The 22,297-nt window shown below is 46.9% G+C and overlaps 1 protein-coding gene across 5 annotated transcripts in view; it reads right to left on the bottom strand.

The window, feature by feature from the left end:
• Positions 1-2,419: 2,419 nt before the first annotated feature.
• GAREM1 (GRB2 associated regulator of MAPK1 subtype 1) overlaps positions 2,420-22,297 on the bottom strand; it is a 112,626-nt gene continuing 92,748 nt past the window's right edge. For 4 of the 5 annotated variants that reach the window (XM_075416234.1, XM_075416237.1, XM_075416236.1 and 1 more), the window contains 3 exons: positions 20,336-21,514; positions 15,004-15,170; positions 2,420-8,453 (listed from right to left, as the gene is read on the bottom strand). In XM_075416234.1, coding sequence (XP_075272349.1) covers positions 7,541-8,453; positions 15,004-15,170; positions 20,336-21,514 — 2,259 coding nt within the window. In that variant the 3' untranslated portion in view covers positions 2,420-7,540. The remainder of the gene's footprint in view (positions 8,454-15,003; positions 15,171-20,335; positions 21,515-22,297) is intronic. The other variant, XR_012763443.1, reaches the window with a different exon arrangement.

Raw genomic sequence — 22,297 nt, 5'->3', positions numbered from 1 at the left:
TAAAGATTTGGGTTGTCTGTCTATGCTCACATTGCAGCAGCCTGGTTACCCATCTTGAGCTTTCCAACTTGCAATCTGATGGTGAGAACGGGGAGAAGACACCTCCTTCTCAACGCCACTCTTTGTGTCAGCTCTTCATTGTGCCACGTGAAAATGAATAGCAATGCTTTATCCTAGGAAAGGAGAAACGCTGCATTCAGGCAACTGAATAAAAATGTAAATACGGTCAACTTTCAACAAAAATTGATCTTCACTGAGCATGACAACCATGTGCAAGAGAACAAAAAAAAAAATCTATATACAGAATACAATTCATCTGGAGTTTTTTTGCAACCACTAGAGCTGCCATTCCAACAGCTGTCCATAGGAGCAGAGGCAGTGGTTAGGAAGCGGTACCAAGGGAATCCCTAAAAACCATGCTGCCATGGGAACAAGGGTGCTGGGGAGATGGTCCAGCAGCACTGAGGTCCTGGGCAAAATCACCAAGGGCAACTGCCCAAGCAGCCCAGATTTTCTGTTCATTCTGCAACGGCAAATCCCATCATCTGCTCACGGCATGGAACAAAGAGAGAACAGGAGAGTTTTCCCCAGGTTTGCAGTTTTTGGTCACCCTGTGCACAGGAGAAAGTGGTTGCCTATGACATGTGCACCTGGTGCCATAAAGCATGTTTGTGCCTGGGCAACAGAGCGTGGTGTAGAGTGCCCCAAGCTAGGGACGACCTGAGCTAGCACAGTCTGCTGCAACTAAGGACTTCAGCCATTCGTCACCGGTGTCATGAGACAGGACGTCAGCCGCTCTTGCTATCCTGAATGCCATAGCTACTCGACTCAAGGACAGCAGCCCCAGAGAGAGGCAGAGCAGGGTAAACACACAGAATCACAGAATCACAGAATAGTAGGGGTTGGAAGGGACCTCTGTGGGTCATCCAGTCCAATCCTCCTGCCGAAGCAGGGTCACCTACAGCAGGCTGCACAGGACCTTGTCCAGGCGGGTCTTGAATATCTCCAGAGAAGGAGACTCCACAACCTCCCTGGGCAGCCTGTTCCAGTACTCTGGAACTAACAGATCTTGGCGATGACTAATTGGCGAATGTATCACACCAAGAGGAGTGGCACGTCCACGAGCGTTCAGCTTGCGCTTCCAAATTTGAAGAGAGCTGCATTCTCCGGTCCCTCCTCTGCCTGCATTCCTCACTCACATTTACAGGTAGCCATGGTGACTAGAATCAGACAGGAGATTTATGTCAGGCTCGATGACTACTATAATACACATAAGCAGAAAATGCCTGCCTTAGAACAGAACTTTCCTGATAGGGAGATGGCCATATTTTGACCCGGGCTGTAGCCCTTCCCTTCCCCTTCATGCACCAAATGCTTTCCTGTAAATCCTTTTGCTCAGCCTGGAGCCAACCGACTGGAGCATTCAAAAAATGAAACATTTTTCCTTCCCCTCTTTGGAGACTGGAGCAGAGGTGTGCCCCAGACAGCCCTGCTCATTGCGAGTAAGATTTTTCCTAACTGTGAAAGCAACTCTGCCTCTCTCTGTTCCCCCCTGCCCAATGCACATCCTGCCTCCAGACAGGCTTCCCCCCTCTCCCAGATGTGAGGGCTGGAGGCAAGTAAACCCCACCTGTCTCAAATCCAGTGGCAACCACTGTGGCAGATTCTGCCCTGCTTTATTTCCCATAAACATATATTAATGAGTCCCTCCATAAAACCCTCCACAACTACTGTTGTGCTGGAGTAAACTTTCTTTTGGCGTTGTATCAGCGAATGAAGCTTCCACCCAAGGGGAATCTGGCACAACAGCGACTTATCTGCATGATGTGGATGGCTGTAGCGCTGATGTTTCCCCCTGTTGCAAATATGGGAGGAAATGTGAACAGGCAACCTAGAGCACAACGCTCTTCCATCTCTAATTTTCTCCCCATCTAACAAATGCTTCAGAGACTTTTTGCAAAGCAGAAATACTTGTGCATGGTCTTGCACTTAAAAGCATATCCAAATAATAATTGAATACATTTCTCTAAATGAAAGATAATAGGCTGAGGCCTTGGGAAAATAATGTTTTAGGTGAATGTCTGCTGGAGACAGGAAAGCTGTCTGGCAACAAATTCTTTGGGGAACACACAGCTCAATACTCTTGCTGAAGGGGATCAAGTGAAATTAGAAGATGGAAAAGGCATGTGTCTTGCGAGGTTAAATGCAAAAGCCTGATTGCTCCTCTCAATTATCCCAGTCTTACTTTGTGAATTCACTACTTGAGAAGTGCTTATTTCTGTATTATACTGAGATGAGCAAGAGGATAATTCAGTGAAACTACTAAACGAAAACCAACCATTTTATATAGTATGTGCAACCCAATCGATTTAGTACAACAAATTCTGTACACGTTTGAAATATCATGAAAATAGTGTCTTTAATATACAGTTCATAATACTTACAATACGCAGTTTAAATTTGTTCATATACATTACAGGGATATCTGTTTGCACCTGGTTTAAATAATAATCTGCCTTCAGCCTTTTACACAAAAGCCCAAAACAGCACAGAATTCCACAAAAACCATGCTTCGTTTTCTAACGGAAATGTACTAAGTCAAAGTTTTGGGGCTTTCTCTTCTTTTCCCAAGAGTTACTTTTTTGACCTACCCAAAGTGAATCTAAAGAGCTAAGAACTAACAGATATTTTTAATATAATTCAGAAGATTGTCCAAGTCAAGAGAATCACTCTGCAGATTTTCACGCTGAAAATTTGGTTGTTACGCACAGAAATGGTAAAGTCTGAACAACTCCTGGACTACTAGGAGCTTAAGACACAGCAAATGAAGAGTCATTTATTGCTAGGTCTCAACAAGGGGCCTGCACTTCCCTACTGCCCTGCCATCCCTATCATCACAAATAAAAAAGGACGCTCCCTCACTTCGATTAAGATTTCATTTGTACCTTCTAGCTTGTCCACGGGAGCGCTGCAATTTCAGAGCATCAAAAAGAGGAGCTGGGGGTGGTGTTTGGCTTTTAGGCAGCGTGGCTGACCTGCGCTGCAGGCAGGCAGCCCGCTGGGCACCACACAAATACCTGGTGCCACCACGCTTTATTTACCAGGGAAAAATCAAGGAGTTGATTCAAGAAGAAAATACAGGAGGAAACACTTCAAGAATTTACAGAGAGATTTGAAACGTGGTGGTTTTCGAGACAGCATCGCTATTTATGCTGTTTCTCTTGAAGCTGTTGTTGTGGAATAAAGTCAATTAAAGTGGCAAGTAAAACTGTTGTACTGGAAAAAAACCCTGTGCAATACACAGTTACTTCAAACCCTTGCTCCTAGCTGCAAAGAACACTTCAAAATACATTTTCCTTTCAATTTTGGATGGACCAAATGTTTTCTGTCTCTAAGTTTTCAGCCATAGGCAGCTTTTACAATACAGGAAGGACGCGAATATGCACTTTGAGTTGGTTGATTTCAACACAGCTTTGGTAAGCCAGCCAGGGAGCAATACAAAGAATCTTAATCCTAGGCCAAACGAGCATTTAAAAGAAACCAGCATCTCCCCTCCAGCTTCCCATCCCTTCCCTGGACAATTCCGTGTCCACCTCCAGGAAAGCCATCACGCCAGAGCCCAGCTTTCGCCGCTGAAGGCAGCATCGGTCCTTGCGTCACCACGCGACTGTTGCATAGAAAGGGTGTGTTTCCTGCTGCAGGACACAGACAGATCCGTGCAGAATGACATGCCAGATTGTTTGCTACCAAAACTCCCAGGCAAACAAGAACCCCCAGGACAACACACAACTTCAGACACTGATAACTAAATAAGCACCAGAGGCCTAACATTTATTTAATCTGAAGAAAGCAGTCCAAGCTTAGGGCTGGCCTATTTTAGCAAAGTGCCTCCAAAAAGTAAAAAGATTTTATGTTCATTCTGGCACGACGCATGTTGTCTGAACTCAGTGGCTACCTCTCTGTCAGTAGGCAAAATGGGCCAGAGCCTGCTCTCGGGCCCCAACAACAACCAACACGGCTTGCATCAATGCGCTGAATTCCGTTACTCCCCAAAATCAGGCTGATTTCTCCCACCGCTGACCCCTGAGCTGTGCTTGGGAGCTGCCTGGCATCACCCGCTGCACAGACTGGCTGGGTCACACCAAGCCAGGCAAGAGCCCGCTTCGGGAGTCCAGCGAGAGAGTGCCCGTGCCCCAGCGCTGCTCCGTTTGCTGATATGCCTTGCAAGTGCTATCAAACGCCGAGTGCTGTCTCCTCCTATTCACATCAGCTGGCAAAAAGTTCGTATCATGGGGATATCTCCCCAGAGGCTTCAGACACTTTCCAGTCATAGCAGAAACATTGGAGTAACCCTCTGTCTCGAAGCACAACAAGCAGGGCAGCATTTTGTAACCTTTTACAGATTTAAGGCACCAGGTTTTACACCCCACCCTTCTAAAGAGACCGCGTGGTTCTCTGCTCAGGCCTGAAGGTCTCCTCCGTTCCTGCCACATTTCAAAGGTGCCACCATCCCTTTACTGCCAGTGACTTCCTGGGAGACCGATGCGTTCACGTGGGTCTGCCCTGTTCAGACTGCCTTCTGCAGTGCCAGAGATGGTCCTGACCTCCTACCACCACAGCAGTGAAGCTCACAAGGAAAGCAAATGAAACCGATGCCATGGGCATCAGTGCTGCCACAGCCCGGATACCTACAGAGCAGCGGAGAGGCCAAGCCACCACGCTCCAGCTGCCCAGTTTGCTCACCACTCTCCTGATTTCAACAGAGCAGACGCTTCAGCCCAGCTTGGGCATCACAGCAGGCGGCACACAACACAAAGGTTAGGAACACTTAAATCGCTAAAAAAAGGCTTGGAAAATTGAGGTGATGAGCAGCTAAGGGCAAAAGAAAAGGTCAAATGCTAACATATGCATAAAAATAAGTAAGCAGTGCCAAGCCAGAACAAGATAATTGGAAGGACACCAACAGCAAGTTTGCAATTAGAGGTTTTAGCTATATTTTTGTACACAGGCTCTGCTTCCAAAATCACTGCACATTTCTGGGCCTTTCAACAGGCCAGTTGTATTTTGGTCTACGCGTATGTGATGTTAATGCAGCACATTCACGAATGCAAATTCCACCGGGCTGCTGGCCAGAAAAAACTGCTCCAAGCAGGTAAGCAGAGATAACAGAACAGGTGTCCATCCATAGTCAAAGAACACTGTTTTCTCGGGGACGTTCACATCCTGGGGGCATTAGCAACATTTAACATTAATATTACCAAGACTGCAATCTCTCTTTTTTCTTTTTTTTTTTTGAGAGAGATATTTTACTTTTTTTACCTGGAATTAACAAGCCAAGCAAAACTAAAATAAGTACCTAACATTTAAAATTTGGCCCTTTCGAATCTGAACGCTCATTTGACATAGCGAGGGTTAAAATGCAATTGACTGCAACTTGCACGTGCCTCACAACAAGCATAGGCATCTGAGCAGTACTTAAATTTCATTTAGTCTTACTTGCAGCTAAAATATTTTAGGACACTAATTAAAACGCATCTGGAGAAAGCTATTGATCTGTTGCTAAAAGTCAATACATTAAGCAAAAGAGCAGAATTATGAACTCTTGGGGTTTTTCTACTGGGATGTTTTTTGGCTCACTGCATTCTAGTACCCACGTCAGCTGGGCTTTGCTCTCTAGTTGGGAACTGGTGGTTTGCATTACTGTGAGACAAATGATGCATCTTGGCTTCGGCATGGAGACATGACATGAAATTTGCCCAGGCAACAGAAAATTCCATTTGCAAATAAATTCTTTTTAGTGAGTCAATAAGGCTAAGAAAACAGGCAAAATCGGCCTCTCATTTTCATCCCTCCTCTGTATTTCCTCTCGATGCTCCCACTACGTGCCCTATAACGGAAAAAGAGAGATTGTTTTGTACTTCAGTAAGGTGAGAAAAGCAGGTGATGGTGTCACCCTGGTCAGGGCTCTGCTCAGCAGCAGGTGAAGGTGAAGCTGATCCCGCATCCCTGGCTCTGACCACCTGAGGATCCTGGGCACGCACAGTTGCTGAGGAGGGACACCACAGACTATTACCTGAGGACCTCCACAAATCCTTGCATTCACTACTACAAAGGCAGAGGATCCTGGGGTTTAGACACATTTTGGAGAGCTCTGCCAAGCAGAGGAAATCAGCAATGGACTGTCAAAAGTTAATCCTATTTCTAGCCTTCCAAGCAGTGAAATTTGAAAGATCTCCAGGGGCAGCCTAATGCCTCCTTCCCTCCTCTGCGCTCCCTTCTGACTCCTGCTTCCACGTGACACCTATTGCAGTGAGTTTTCACAGCTGGGTAACTAATTAGCCCATCTTAGATGCTGCAGACCCTCCTGCTTTGACATCCACATCCTCCTAGCCCACTGCACACAAGACAGGTGAACTTCAACATCACAAGCACTTCCCAAGGCATGGCCCAAACCCTCACTAGGCTCCTTCCCACCAGCTTGCCATGTGCTGTTTCTGTTCCCACCTCGGTAACGCTTTATTTCAAAGGCATCCCACAGGAGTACTGTCACCTTCCCACGCAGATCCGGCAGCGGCAATAGGATAGCACATCAAGCGCATTTTCCGATGATCGTAACAGTAGCAGAGGAACTATGCGGGGCAGCCCTTTGTCCGAGCAAGGCTACAGCAAGGGCTGGGCTAGCAGGCCACTGCGGTGGGCAGGATCTGCCAAGGGCAGTCTGCGCACTGAACTGCCTTTCCCACGAGCAAGCTGCACGGCCAGCAGTCATGCCGCTTACTCCAGCCATCTGACTACGAAAGCAACTTTTGAAATCTACAGGTCATAAACTTTTAATTGGCCAGGGCAGAGTGGCTCAGTAGGAAAATCCCCCTTCTCCCTCCCCTCTGGGCAATGAGCTAAGCAAGACTCTTGTTTCAAAAACATTTAACTCTTTTTGCTCAAAGTAACATGGAAAATGTATCCATATCACAGGTAGTCAGGAATATACTGTTAATAAAAATATGCTGCAAGAATAGTGTATTAGTGGCATTTCACAGCAATTCTCAGCCTTTTCAGATGTAGTGTCAAAACAATGTTTTTGTATATCTGAACATGCTTTTTGTTAGCAGAAACGGAAGAAAGTCACAGCATGTTGCCAAATATTATTTGAACAGAAATAATCCCGTATGAAATACATTTTTTGCAGTTGACACAAAACTGTAAACTGGATTGGTGTGTGTCTTTCAGCATCAAATTTTTCAGTAATAAATACGACTAAGTCTTAACAGACTACGGAGTAAAAGTTCCCTTAGTGTCCAGTTTTTAGCAGCTGTTGAATGTTCAGGGATGCACAAGGCACACCTCTGCAGATTCTCTACCTTTATTATTGACATATTAAAAAAAAAAAATCCATTCACCACTCAAAAACGTTTATCTGCATAGTAAGAATTTTTCTACTACTATTTACAGGAAGGGCTTTTAGTGCAAAAACCAGAAAGGGATGTATTAGCTGAAGTGCACTGAGCACATCTCGTAAAGTTTCATTAATAACTAGTCGGCATCACATCTTGGGCCGCCAGCCATTAATGAACTGTAGTATTTTCTTAACCTGCAACTTGCTTAGCTTAAAGTCTTCTGACAGGATTTCTTCCGTAAGCTGAACCAGTAAATTGCCATCAATCTTCTCTGTAACGAAAAAGGATATGACATCTTCTGACAGACCAATAAACCTCAGCGATTTAGACACTTCCTCTATCGAGAGTCCAGAAAGGTCCGTGGGCGGCTGCCAGGGAGAGCCGTCCCCACACGACCTTGGTGCTAACTGGAGGTGGAGGGGAGATGAGAAGGGATAAGACACGGAGAACGTCTCTTGCATGCCCTTTTTAACGAGATACTGATCTTCCAAGAGGTCTGGAGAACCAGTTTTCAGCTCCTCCTCAGCACCATCTATTTTCAGCGGCAAGGGACACATGTCTGTAACTGGTTTCTCTTCACTCGATTTCGGTGCCCGAGGAGGTAAGGCAGGACACGAATGGCTCTGCTTTGCGTTGCTGACTCCCAGAGTTTTCTCGTCAGTGCAGTCTAGAGAGTAACTTGCCGACTTTGGACAGCTAGAGATGGTGTTTGTGAACTCTGCTGGGGTCAGCGGGGAGTACCCCGCCGGGAGCTCACACCCATCGAAGTCAAAAGTCAAAGGTGCTGGACAGTTTCTCTTTGGCGTGCCTGGAGTCTTCTGCCTGGGGTAACTGTAGCTCCTGCTTGGATCAAGCAGGAAATCGCTCCTATTCAGGCCTTCAGCAGTTCCTGAAAAATGGTTTGGCCAAGACAACCTTGAAGGCAGAGCTTCAGCTGAGGTGCTTCCCAAAGGCATCGTGCTCTCAGGCTCTTTGGATTCGGTTTTCATCATGTTACAAGGGTAGCAGGAGACAGGTGTGCTCTCAGTTGGGTTGGTGTTGTCGCTCTCTGTGACATTGCTTAAGGAACAAAGAAGACAGGACGTAGTTAGTATGAAAAAATCTGGTATTTGAATAAATTCATAAATCATCTGACAAAGTCAGAGGGTGGCTGTCATGAGGAAAGAATCTTCTTTCCTCCGGCAGGACTTTTCAGATTTGAATTAACAATACATTTGAATAACGCATTGACAGCTTTTCCACTCTTTCTATAAGCCTGACAAAATGCTGATATACCCAAAAGCCTCATGAGGAAGACTCACATCTTGGTTTTTCAAGCTCGTAAAAAAGCAGATGTCTCAATTCAGTTCTGTGTCATCTCCCAAACGCTCAGCTTTTCCACAGTCAGATTCCTGAGGGACATCACCATAGAAAAGGAACAGCCTCACATATACCAGAAGATGTTCAAATCCTGTATTTTATATTGATATACCACAGACGTGTCATGGTATGCAAAAGCTTGTAAGACGGGCAGGTCACCACTGCACTAGACCCAAGCTTGACTGACATAAGAGATGACCAAAAACCCTTTGGGAGCCAACATTTTCATTTGTTACGGCACTTGCATGGGCGCAGAATCCTTCCCCACTGGTCACCAGTGCAAAAACTGCACTAGTACACCATATAATAAGACAGAATAAGTCCTCCTCGATTTTACCAGTTGGAGGAAAGGTATCAGCTAGAAACAGATGCATTACGAGTATCAGCTCCGTGCTTTGTGGCTGGTGCCACCATGAGGGTTTTGGTTTTTATGACAACAGGACTTTCTTCAATGACTATAACCTGTTAGAGAGGGATGGGACCCACCTGTCTAGAAGAGGCAAGGAGATCTTTGGCAGCAGGCTAGCCAGACTGGTGTGGAGGGCTTTAAACTGAAGGACTCGGGGGGTGGGGGGCAAAGTCACAATGCTCAAGCCATCCCATCTGGCTGGGGAATAAGTGTGGCCAATCAGAGCAGTGACAAATGTTCCTCAGCTGTGTCCCAAGTGGAGAAGCAAAAGACCAACAAGCTTAAGGGCGGGTATGGACGTGGCAGATCCCTCTTGCATCCCTCCAGGGAAACCAGCATGCCCAAGTTCCTCCATGAAATGTCTGTACACCAATGCATGCAGCATGGGCAATAAGCACGAAGAAATAGAGATCTGTGTGCGGTCGCAAGGCCACGATCTCATTGCAATTACAGAGACATGGTGGGACAGCTCACATGACTGGAATGCTGTCATGGATGGCTACACACTCTTTAGGAAAGACAGGCCAACAAGGCGAGGTGGTGGAGTCGCTCTGTACGTGAGGGGGCAACTGGAATGTATTGAGCTCTGCCTGGGGGCAGATGAAGAAGGAGCCAAGAGTTTATGGGTTAGAATTAAGGGACAGGCTCATATGGATGACACTGCTGTGGGTGTGTACTACAGGCCACCTGACCAGGAGAAGGAAGTTGATGAGGCCTTTACAGACAGCTGAAAGTAGCCTCACAGTCACAGGTCCTTGTTCTCGTGGGGGACTTCAACCACCCTGACACCTTCTGGGAAGACCACACAGTCAGGCACATGCAGTCCAGGAGGTTCCTGCACCGCATCGATGATAACTTTCTGATGCAAGTGGCGGAGGAGCCAACGAGGAGAGACATGCTGCTGGACCTTGTGCTATCGAACAAAGAGGGACTGGTGGAGGATGTGAAGGCTGGGGGTAGCCTCAGCTGCAGTGACCATGAAATGGTGAACTTCAGGATCCTGTGTAGAGGAAGCAGGGCGATACGTAAGATCAAAACCTTGGACTTCAGGAGAGCTAACTTTGGACTCTTCAAGGAGCTACTTGGAGGAATCCCATGGGTCAGGGCTCCAGAAGGCTGAGGGGTCCAAGAGAGCTGGTCACTGTTTAAGCATGACTTCCTCCAAGCTCAGGATTGGTGCATCCCCCTGGGCAAGAAATCTAGCAAAGGAGGCAGGAGACCCGCACAGATGAGCCAGGAGCTTCTAGCGGAACTCATATGGAAGAGAAAGGTCCACGGAATGTGGAAAGAGGGACAGGCCACTTGGGAAGAGTACAGGAATGTTGTCAGAGCATGCAGGGAGGCAATGAGGAGGGCCAAGGCCCACCTGGGATTGATTCTGGCCAGGGATGTCAAGGACAACAAGAAAAGCTTCTTTAAGGACATCAACAGCAAATGGAAGACAAGGGAAAATGTGGGGCCGCTGCTGAACCAGGTGGGTGTTCTGGTGACGGAGGATGCAGAGAAGGCAGAGTTACTGAATGCCGCCTTTGCTTCAGTCTTCACTGCTAAGGCCAGCCCTCAGGAATACCAGGCCACGGAGGTAAGACAGGAAGCCTGCAGAAAGGAAGCCCTTCCCCTAGTCGAGGAGGACTGTGTGAAAGATCATTTAAGCAATCTGGACAACCACAAATCCATGGGCCCCGATGGAATGCACCCCCAAGCGCTGAGGGAGCTGGCAGATGTCATTGCTGAGCCACTCTCCATCATCTTTGAAAGGTCCTGGAGGACAGGAGAGGTGTCTGAGGACTGGAGGAAAGCCAGTGTCACTCCAGTCTTCAAAATGGGCAAGAAGGAGGATCCAGGGAACTACAGGCCGGTCAGCCTCACCTTCATCCCAGGAAAGATGATGGAGCAACTCATTCTGGAGGTCATCATTAAGCAAGTGCAGGAAAAGAAGGTTATCAGGAGTAGTCAGCATGGATTCACCAAGGGGAAATCATGCTTGATCAATCTGATAGCTTTCTACGATGACATGACTGGCTGGGTAGATGAGGGGAGAGCCGTGGATGTTGTCTGCCTCAACTTCAGCAAGGCTTTCGACACTGTCTCCCATAACATCCTCCTAGGGAAGCTCAGGAAGTGTGGGCTGAATGAGTGGACAGTGAGGTGGATTGAGAACTGGCTGGATGGGAGAGCTCAGAGGGTTGTCATCAGCGGCGCTGAGTCTAGTTGGAGGCCGGTAACTAGTGGTGTCCTCCAGGGGTCAGTACTGGGCCCAGTCTTATTCAACTTACTCATCAATGACCTGGATGATGGGACAGAGCGTACCCTCAGCAAGTTTGCTGATGACACAAAACAGGGAGAAGTGGTGGATACCCGAGAAGGCTGTGCTGCCATTCAGTGAGACCTGGACAGGCTGGAGAGTTGTGCGCAGAGAAACCTGATGAAGTTTAACCAGCGCCAGTGCTGGGTCCTGCAGCTGGGGAGGAACAACCCCATGCACCAGCACAGGCTTGGGGCGGACCTCCTGGGAAGTAGCTCTGTGGAGAGAGACCTGTGAGTGCTGGGGGATGACAAGTTGACCACAAGTCGGCAGTGTGCCCTGGTGGCCAAGAAGGCCAATGGCATCCTGGGGTGCACTAAGCAGAGTGTGGCCAGCAGGTTGAGGGAAGTTCTCTTCCCCCTCTACTCTGCCCTAGTGAGGCCACAGCTGGAGTACTGAGCCCAGTTCTGGGCTCCCCAGTTCAAGAAAGACAAAGAACTGCTGGAGAGAGTCCAGCGGAGGGCTACGAGGATGATGAGGGGACTGAAGCATCTCTCCTACGAGGACAGGCTGAGGGAGCTGGGCTTGTTTAGCCCGAAGAAGAGAAGGCTGCGAGGGGACCTTACAAATGCTTATAAATATCTTAAGGGTGGGTGTCAAGAGCATGGGGCCAGACTCTTTTCAGTGGTGCCCAGCAACAGGACAAGGGGCAACGGGCACAAACTGAAGCAGAGGAAGTTCCATCTGAACATGAGGAAGAACTTCTTCCCTCTGAGGGTGACGGAGCCCTGGAACAGGCTGCCCAGCGAGGTTGTGGAGTCTCCTTCTCTGGAGATATTCAAGACCCACCCGGACAAGGTCCTGTGCAGCCTGCTCTAGGTGACCCTGCTTTGGCAGGGGAGTTGGATCCACAGAGGTCCCTTCCAACCCCGACCTTTCTGTGATTCTGTGTAATGCTTACTGCCAAAGGAAGAGTTTTACCTGGAAGGGTAAGCAGACCTAGCTGTATGTGTTGAAGTATCAGGCTTCAAGCTTACCCCACAGTAACTTATTTGTGTGTCCCTACCCCTGAAAAGCTATGACAAGAAACACTTGCTTTTCAAAGGCACCTCAAGAAAGTTATCCTGACCTACTTTGAGGTGGTAAACTAAGCTCAGCCTGCCCGAGGGAACTGGTGGTTTATATCTAGGTGTTCCCAAGAGACGGAGACGCCAATGCAAACTGTTATCAAAAGCAAACGTTTGCTGTTTTTATGCCACTTCTGAAAGAAAGTCTGAAGGATTGGGTTGGTCTTTGGAATTCTCGCCAATTAAACCAGAACACTGGAAAAACAATTAGCAGATTTATAACATCCTTATTCAACACACAAGAGGGAAACCAACAGCTGAAATAATGATTTTAATTACTCACCTCTCTCTCCTGGAAACTAACTACTCAAGAAAGAAACTTGGTAGTCTCTGTGTGAGAGCTCAGTGATAGCTGCTTGAGGAGGGCAGCAACTTTCAAAAAAACCAGCATCGTTTTTGAATGGATTGACACAAAAAATAGTTCCCCGTGCACTTACAGTGAGTCAGAGAGGAAGCCACCCTGGACTTGCCCAGCTCAAGCACAAAGTGCAGATGTGTAAAAGCTTATCTACTCTATATCACTGGAAAAATAGTTCTAAAACTCAGTCTCGACAGAAGCAGTTTCACTCTATCTATCCATCCCTTGGTCTCCACTCCATGCACTCCAGACTTTTTTTTTTCCTGCTTATGTCATGAATACAAGTCTGTAAGTTAAAGACGTTGGATGTTTACAATAGCAGAGATTTTTTTCTTCTCCTCAACAAGGATACACTGTCAACTGGTCATTTCTGGCTGTTTAAAGGCCAACTGGTGCAACAAACACAGTGCAAAGTTTTTTTCACAAATGCAGCCATTGGGCTGTTCAATTCACAGAAGACAGTCAGTGAGGCACTGTAAACAACTAACCATAGAGAGGAATTCAATTGATTGATCCTGTTTCTGTTCTCTAAATCAATATCAGAAATGGGAACATTTAAAGATTTAAAAGAGTAAGGGAATTACTGAAAATTGGTAAGTAGTATTTTCAATGTGCTTCCTTATTTGTCCTCCATGAAAATTAACTCCATGGGACCCAGTGCCAAAGGATGCAAAAGAAACCTGAAATACAGCTGAAGTCGGGCATCAGGCATTTTTATGGGCAGATAAAGACAAATCATATTGGTTTGTGTTTCTGTTTAAAGTAATGGCTGCAACCCTTCACGATCCAGAAAATAAGATCATTGATAAAAACGGCAAGACTTGAAAAGCAGCTTCACCAGCAATCTGGTTATACCACGCATTGTCAATTTTCTAGCAGCTTCCTCTGCAGCACTAGGTCATTTCTACCAAAATGGAGATATCTGGCCTGGACCCAAGATGGAGATGAATTTCATGCAAACGCGTGAAGTTTGAGGCAAATAATACCACCTGCATTCCTGAGAAATTTCACTTCTCACTGTTTTCCCGGTTTCTTGGGAGGCGGATGTATTCTTAGCTAGAAATACAGAAAGCAGCATTTGGTGGGCCCCAAACGCTGTGAGGTCTTTCGCTCAGCCTCCTGTGGAGTAGACCTTGACAGAACTACCCAACAGGCTCTCTTAAAAAAAAAAACAACAAACGAGCAGCCTTGATCTAGAGTGATCATTGCCAGATACACAACACTAAGCTGCAAATGTGCAGTACGGCTTAGAAAGGCAACTCCAGCATAAGTTATTGCACCAGTTGCATCGAGGCTGAAAAGATTTCAGTGGCGTTTCAGATCAATTTGTAACACCCAGACGGGTAGTATCTTGTCATTGCCAAAAACCATGGCAACAAGACCTTCAAGGCAAAAAGGAGGGGAGACTCCAAAAGGTGTATACACTTTCTAAAGCCAAAGGAAGAACACTGCATTGCTAGGAAAAGGTATGCAGCCACAGAATTAAAAATCTACTGTCAACTTTCGACCAGTCTGAGTGGATTTTCCAGTCTGTGGGTCAGGTTTGTGCTGAAGTGGGTTTGATCTGGAAGCTGTCTGGCCCGCTTCCGCTATGCCTCACTTTGCACTCAATGGTGTCTGCTGGCCTCTCTGTTCTACATCACACCCACCCTGCAGGTTCCCATATAGCTGGCACAACACGTTTCTGGATTACCGCACTCCTTTCGTGTCCCCCCTTATCAGAGCTGGCTGCACTGCATGCAGGTAGCACTGAAATCCCACCCGAAAACTGGCTTTGAGCTGTGCTGGTTTGAAGATTCAAGCCTTTCAAGAGTTGTACAGAACTGTACAGGATTTTTCCAGCTAGACAGCCAGTGCCACCTTACAGTGAGATTACCTATAGCAATAGGCGCACGTATTTAATATAAATTGCTATGTCCTTTCCAGTAAAACATAGTTACTGCTGGACCTTCGCTTCCTCTTCAATCTTTAAAAATAACTTGACAGGTTAGCCCATTTCCCAGAAAGTCAGCAACTCTGACACGGTACCGTGCCTTTATAAACCAGAATACTGCTAAATTTAACTTTCTCAAAAAGCGTTAGGACAGAGCTCTCACAGCTCAAACACATACATGTTGTGCAGTCCCGAAGAGTAGTAGGACAGAGTAGGGCTAGGGGAGCGGGTCTGCTGTCGTGCAGGTTTGATTGTGCGAGGAGGGATGGAAGGACTGGTGGAGGACGGCTTTGAACTCCGTGGTGGGACGGGGGGAGCATTCAGGAGCCTGCATTCCTCTTTCACCTGTACAAAAGAAGAACATGTAAGTAAGCAGCGAGAAAATCTGGGCAACAGCACTGTCAACCAGAAGAAACACATCTGGTTCTGCCTTATTCTGTCAAAGGAAATAACTAAAAAGGGAGGAGAAGAGAAAAATGATGCTAAGTATGTACATTTGCAACAGCATGTGGCTGTCATAAAGAAGCCCAAAAGAACACCTTGCTACCAGTAGAGCTACTAGCAATCTTTTTTGAGGTGCTTTTCAGTAGTTTGATATCCACTCACTTCAAAAGTAGCCGCAATGAAATAATGTAAAAAAACCTTCCAGTAACATACAAAATCAAGACAGACCGTTGCAGATATTTTACATTTTGTAAGGAGCAATTCGTTAGGCTTAAACTTCACTAGTGTTGTTTATTTAGATGTAGTAAACCAAACTTACGTAATGAAAAGATCTCAACAGACTTTGATGTTTCCTGATTTACTTCACAGAGATACTCAGCCTTCCAGCTCTAGGATAATTCCCAGCCTTCCTCCCCCAGGAATAGTACAGGTATCCTGTATTTACCAGATGCTGGGGTTCAAACTTGGAGCTTCAGTCCTTCTGTAGCTGCCAAAGCAGTCCAGGATAAGGTCAACCACAAAACGTACAAGTTGGAAGGTGTGGGCAGAAGAGCCTGTGCGAATAAGGCACCCAGCCAACAGGTCTACTTGCTGCAGCCAGCCAGTTTTGCAGCTTCAAACACATGACTGTAGCACTGCTTATCTCAAATTTAGATTGGTCTGCCTAGGTAGGAGCAAAATATCAGGAACCATCCCCATAGAAAAAATGATGGAATTAAGACCTTAATCTCATCAGTATATATTTGGGAGAGCAACCTTATTTAGTAGGGCTAGAGGTGAATAAGGCTACTGAGCATTAGGGTGCCAGGCAGGATCTTTAAGGACTCGCTGCCTCCCTCGGGCAGGTGGAGACCTCTATGTTCTCCTTGTCTGAAACAGTCTCAGATGCACCAGAAAAGGGAAATTCTGTTTGTGTTTGAAAGTTATACTTTATTTTTAAATTTCACAACACTGCAGAACTAAAAGTCATCTTAGCAGTCCTGCAACACATAATTAGCAATTAAAGTGACTTAATTTATTTAAAAACAAAATAAATGTGGAACCTTTTGCAATCCACTTCAGTGCTTTCAAAATGCAACAACCCATTTAGTACTTTTGTGAAATGGAAAATTTGGGACTGGGACATTGCAGTGCATTTTTTCCCTAATTCAAAACAAGTCAAAATTACAGGAAATGCCCGACAGCATAAAACACTGAAATAAATCTTGCTCTAAGGGTTCTTATTTGCTCTTTCAAGAAAAAAAAAAAAAAAGAAGAATCAATTTTATTCATGTTTGTTATTGAATTCAGGCATAAAACTCTTCAACCATTTTAGTGCTGTGCCCCAAGGATGCCTAAGGACTTAATTTTTTTTTTTTTTCCTTCCTCTCCTCCCAAGTCGGACTAGGCAAAGTTAATGCTGCATGCCATCGAATAGGCACCCATGGGGTCAGAGCGACCATTCAGGGGAGCTCTTGGAGCACAGCAGGCGGTCAAAGGGTTAAAGGGATTCTTTCCTGGGAAGACTGCTGGCATTCAAAGGTGCTGGCACAACAAACTGTGCCAAGCTCCCTTGCTGACCCAGATTGCAGATCAGAATGCGGCCATAAATAATACCAGTTTGCAGTCCCAGTTGGTCCCTGTCACAAGACCGCGATTACAGCTGCCAGACACAGCCCTCAGGAAACCCAGCAGAGGAATAAAAAGGAGAGATTTTGCAGATTAAGCTGACAAGGGCAAGGGGAAACTTCACGGGAGAGCTACGCTCCCTAGGTCCAGGAGAACAGCGACGGAATACGTGCAGGAGAGGAGGGGAACAGCCGTGGTGTGACACAACGGCTGCGATGGCTGCTGCTGTCGCAAGGAAATGCTCTTTTGCCCAGATGCATTGGATGCCACGCGGCTGCCAGATACAGATAAAGTGCATTTGCACTGAATGTCTGAGCCCTCCCAAGCTCCAGCACTCCTTCCCGTGACCCGGGGTTGGTGACCCCTTTCCGACGGCGTGAGGGGGATTTCAATACCTTTGCGCCTTTCCGTGGTGCCGGCCCATAGCCCCACCAGCAACCCCTGGGGCGTCACTCCTGAATCTGGGCATTGCTCGTGCCCATTGCAGCGGTCACCTCCGAGGCCGCCTGGATAAACCCAGCGCAATGCGAAGCGAGCATGATGCAAAGCGGCCCAGTGCTCCTTGCTGACAGGAGCCTGAACAGCCGGCACGCTCCACCGGTGATGCGCTTTAAATCAATCAGGAAAACAGCCTCCGATTTTATGGAAATGAATGTTTGAGGACTGAAGCAATTTCTAATTTACAGCCTTCGTTCAGAGGTCATTCTGCCCCGCCCCCTTCTGCCTTCACGCTACTTTGATTTTCTGAAAGGTATTGAGAAAATAAGTATCAGGTTTCAGAATGCTTCATCCTGCTGGTGAGAAAACCAGAACAGCTTCTCAAACACCCGAATGTGCTTTTCTCTCTCCAGCAAACAGCTCCCGTACACACATTTTAAATTTAGTGCAGGCAAAAATACAATTGCCAGACAACCTTTACACAGAAACGCTATGGAGTATCATTCTAAAGGGAGTGATGACTAAACCACATGTTCATCAGCAGCTCCTGAGATCTACTGATTCTATAAATACCCTAGATGGAAACCGAGCAAACATCTCCTCGGCCCCAGCCCTCTGATGAATTTGGTAGATCACTGATACTCATTCCAAAGCTGTTCCAGGAAGCCACGAAACCGACTCTAAACAATTATCTACAGAGATGAAGTCTTTTTCACTTTGTTATACTTCTTTTGGGGTTACATCCTTTGCCCACCTCTAAATGCAGGCTAATATCTTCACCAGAGCTTAGCTCCCCTGCACAGCTAGCCAGCAGTACTGAAATCGCTGACAGCACTCGCGCCTAACCTCAGTAATGTAAGACACACATGACAAAATCCCACACTTTTCCAAACGTCCTTAAATGCAACATACGCACCTATCCCAAAGGCCACCCTGCTGCCCAGAGAAGGGAGTTGCTATGCCACGAGGTTTCCCCAGGCGTGGAGGTCCACCCCGACGCCGTGCAGGTGTCCCACAGCTCTCCCAGCAGCCCACCGCCCACACCTCGGGCACGACCCGGGGGGCCAGCAGCCCCCAGCCAGGAGGGCCGCCCTCACCCTGCTGTGGGGCCAGCCTTCCTCCCCCACCACCCCCTCCCCGGCACCGGCTCCAGCGCTCCTTTGACCCTGCGCTGAAGCAGTTCAGCTCACAGGAATCAGCAGGAAACTAATCATTTTCCAGATCCAGACCTGGCTGCCTGCCCAGGCGCAGGAGTGCCAGAGCCAGCACGAAAGAGGAGCCAGGACCATGTGGCTGGGAAAGAGGGAGGAGGGGGAGGACGATGAGGCTGGGACCAGCCCCACGCCGGTTTACATCGGTGCAGGCTGCCAGGAAACCTCATCCCAGTACGGTGCTGCCGGGCACTTGTCCAAAGGAGCCTGGACTAAGCGTCAGCGTGTACCTCACCTCGGAGGCTCGGAAGTGCTCTTGAGTTCCCGCACTTAGATATAATGCATAAACACACTCTGCTAAGAAGACGTAATGTCTTGACTTTCCTGTCTTTGCTGAAGATGCTGTGGCTGCCTTTTGGGGACGCTTTGGCAGCACGGTCAGAGGGCTGCAGGCGCGCGTTTCGTGCCTGCACTGGCATTCTCCTCCCATCTCCCTGCTGCAGCCCCCCAGGAGCTACACAGCCCGGCCCCGGGGATCCCCGTGGAAACCCAACTGAGCACGAATAAACACGTCTTCGCTTTCAACCAGACTGTGACCTGGCTCGAGATGGAAAGGCTACGGCCAACACTGCTGGACTGTCAGACAGGAATAGGGAAGGGATGGGATCATAGAATCACTAAGGTTGGGAAAGACCTGTAAGATCATTAAGTCATTGATCACTGTGGATTGCCATAAATCATCATGGATCACCATGGTTTGCTGCAGTTTGGTCCTGGATTAGCCTCAGCTTACTGTGCACCCATGCTCTTGAAAATACCACCAGACTTGTAAATGGAACAATATTTTCTTTCTTTAAATTCCAGCAAAAACCCTGCAAAACTAATTTGTTAAATTATATTACCTGTCAAGATTAACATCACATAAGTATGTGCTGTTTAAATTCTGCTAAAGATTCCTAGACACTCTTTCCTTGGGGGAAGTTTTCATTTTTCCCCTCATGTTTTTTAAAAAATGATGTTTAGGACTATGTCAAGAGACCACATAATGGTTGGATCTTCCACCCAGTCCATGTAAGCTCCTGTTGATAAAACATATTTGTATTTTTGCCTCTGAAGTCTCCATGACTTTTCAGGTTTGGAGCAGTGATTTCTCCCATGAGTTTTCATTAGAAATCCCAGGACAGGAAACATGCTCTGTTTAAAACTGAGACCTCTAGAAGGCTGATTTATCAAGTCTGCAGGGCTCCTATTTAAATGTGTTTTCTTTCAATAAGCAGTACAGAGCGATTAGTTCAGGTCTAGCTTGATAAAGTTTCCTTCAGGTTAGCAACACTCAACACTTAATATCTTTCAAAATCTGCCACAGACTTGTAACAGAGAAGACAATCTCTCATCACCAAACACTTCAAATCCATAAGAATTCTAGCTGTCCTCATTATCAAGGCCTGTTAATTGAAGATGCGCACAGTAAGGGGATCCCAGGCAGTTCAAAGCAGGGTCATGCTTCACACACTTTGGCCACAGAAAACAGGAGAAAACATGGAAGAACATGGAGATATGATGTGGAAAGCAAGGGAAGGAAGTGATGTAGCAATTCTTAGACCTTGTTTGTGTCAGCAAAAAACCCCAATAAGTATCACCTGAAAGTACCAGGATTAAGCTAACACATCAGTTATATTAAATCTACTATGGTCATTTTTAGGACGTGACTTACACTTGGTAGGAAACTGGTTCAAGCTGCACATCTCAAAGTCTCACCGTTTCCTTGCCCTCCATGTGCCTCCCTCCCCAAAGTCTTCCCTAAAAAAAATTCCCCAAGCAAACTCTTCACCAGAAAGAAACAAAACAACATAAACAACCCTGACTTACTGCTTCTGATTTGGGAGGCACTGGAGGTGGAGGTAGGGAAACATCTGAAGACTTCGTGGTTGCTCCAACAGCTGCAGGCACAGGAAGAGATGCGGTACCACCCTTTGATCGGAAAGACCCTCTGTAGTTGTCACATTTGTTCTTCTCACTTAGCGAGCGAGTGAGAGGCTGGTCGCCAGCCTTTCCAGACCCTTGGTCCAACCATAGCTCTTCGTAAGGAAGCTCTGGTTTCGTAGGCAGAAACATTGATTCTTCGCTAACTTCAGGAAAAAGGTAATCGCTGCTACTGTCACCAGACTCCTGGTACTGAAGAGCATCGTGAGAAAACAGGGCCCACTCGTTACACAAGTCCCTGCAGCCGTGGAGGTTCACTTCGCTATTCCCATGCAAGTTGTTCCCATAGACGCACACCGACAGCCGGTGGAAGGACTGCGTGAGCTCGTCCCGCGCGTAGCTGAGCGAGTTCGGCACGTGGCTGTGCCCCGTGCATCGGCTCTTCTTCGGGCTCTTGCAGTCTTCGTTCCAGTCAGTCTTCACATCTCGCACGGCGCGGGAATACTCGTCTATGTCAAACTGCTCCTGGCATATATTAAACCAGTGCTGGATGAGGGATTCGTGCCACTGCTCCCCCTTCACCAGACTGTCGGGGAGAGTAAATTTCGGAAGCATCAAGTGCAAGGGAAAATGCATGGGGATAATTTTGTTGCCACGAAGCACGCAACAAACCACCACAGTCTTGGTTTGAATGTTGACAAACTTGTACCTGTGCCCTTCACGGATAAAATGCAGGTCGTAAGGGTTTCTTGGCGTGGGACTCGGCACAGTCACGTTAACGGGCAGCCTGGTTTTTTCTACTATGTTGCGAATCGTGTGCTCACCTTCTTGCATCTGCACCTCCAGCGGGCTGCGGGTGCTAAACTTGCCCTTGCACTGGAAGGGGAGACTGATGCTTTCGTTGGTCCTGTGGTTCATGCAGATGAGGCAGGGCATTTTGCCTCTGCCTAGCTTGCTAATTGAATTAAGCTTCCCAATTTTTTTGAAGATGGTGTTGAACCGCGACTTCTCCTTAGAAGATTTTGCATAAAGGATTTCTGCTTGCCCCATTAAAGTGAGCTCGTCCCCAGTACTAAGCGTAATATTGTAAACCTCAGTATCTTCATTGCATTCACCTGAAGCCACCTGCAAAATAATAATAAAAAATTTGGTTTTCCCCTGCTGAAGATAACACTTCAAATCATATCAAACCTATTCAGACTGGACTTACAAGGCTATATATTGGGAGATACTAAACTAACTTTATTTGAACAGCTGAGTCGTCAAGTGCAAGGTGTTTAACCTGAAGCTCAGCCAAGTAACCTTTCCTCACTGTTCTGCACATGCCTGCGTATTACCTGAAGGGAAATAGCCACCTGAAACTGCCAAAAAAGGCATGAGAACAAACATTACCAATTTTTAAAGAAAGGACAAATCCACACACCCCAGCAATTCAAATAGCCACTTGTGTCACGCAGCTACGACTCAGCATGTCTAGTTTCCCTTGGGTATCTTCCCCCACCCGCCCCTACTCCCCACGGTTTTTGCTGTTTGCCAGAACATACAAGCCAGGCTCTTGAAGGCAGTAAACCTTCTTCTTCCAACATCTTCAACTCCCTGAGGAGCAGAAAAGGTGATCTCATCATTACAGATGAAGCGTATCCCTTTGATATAATCTCTTCCAGGCTAGGGGAAGTGACAGATGACATCTATTCTCTGAAGGACAAGTCAAGAATATCGGTCTACCCCATATGCCTAATTCCCCCTTTGCCTTGCTCTCCTAGTCATAGACTTCCTTCCTCATTTTTTTATCATAATTGCAATTTAAGAGATTAAACAACATATGCACAGCCATGTGTGTGCTTTTCTACTATGGAAATTGTACTGGAAAATAAAAAAAAAAAGTGCGAAACAGATGTCCAAGGCTCA

The sequence above is a fragment of the Opisthocomus hoazin genome, chromosome 3, assembly GCF_030867145.1.
Source record: "Opisthocomus hoazin isolate bOpiHoa1 chromosome 3, bOpiHoa1.hap1, whole genome shotgun sequence".
Classification (NCBI taxonomy): Eukaryota; Metazoa; Chordata; class Aves; order Opisthocomiformes; family Opisthocomidae; genus Opisthocomus; species Opisthocomus hoazin.
Note: the sequence above shows the minus strand (reverse complement) of the source record. Positions and strands in the feature narration are given on the sequence as shown.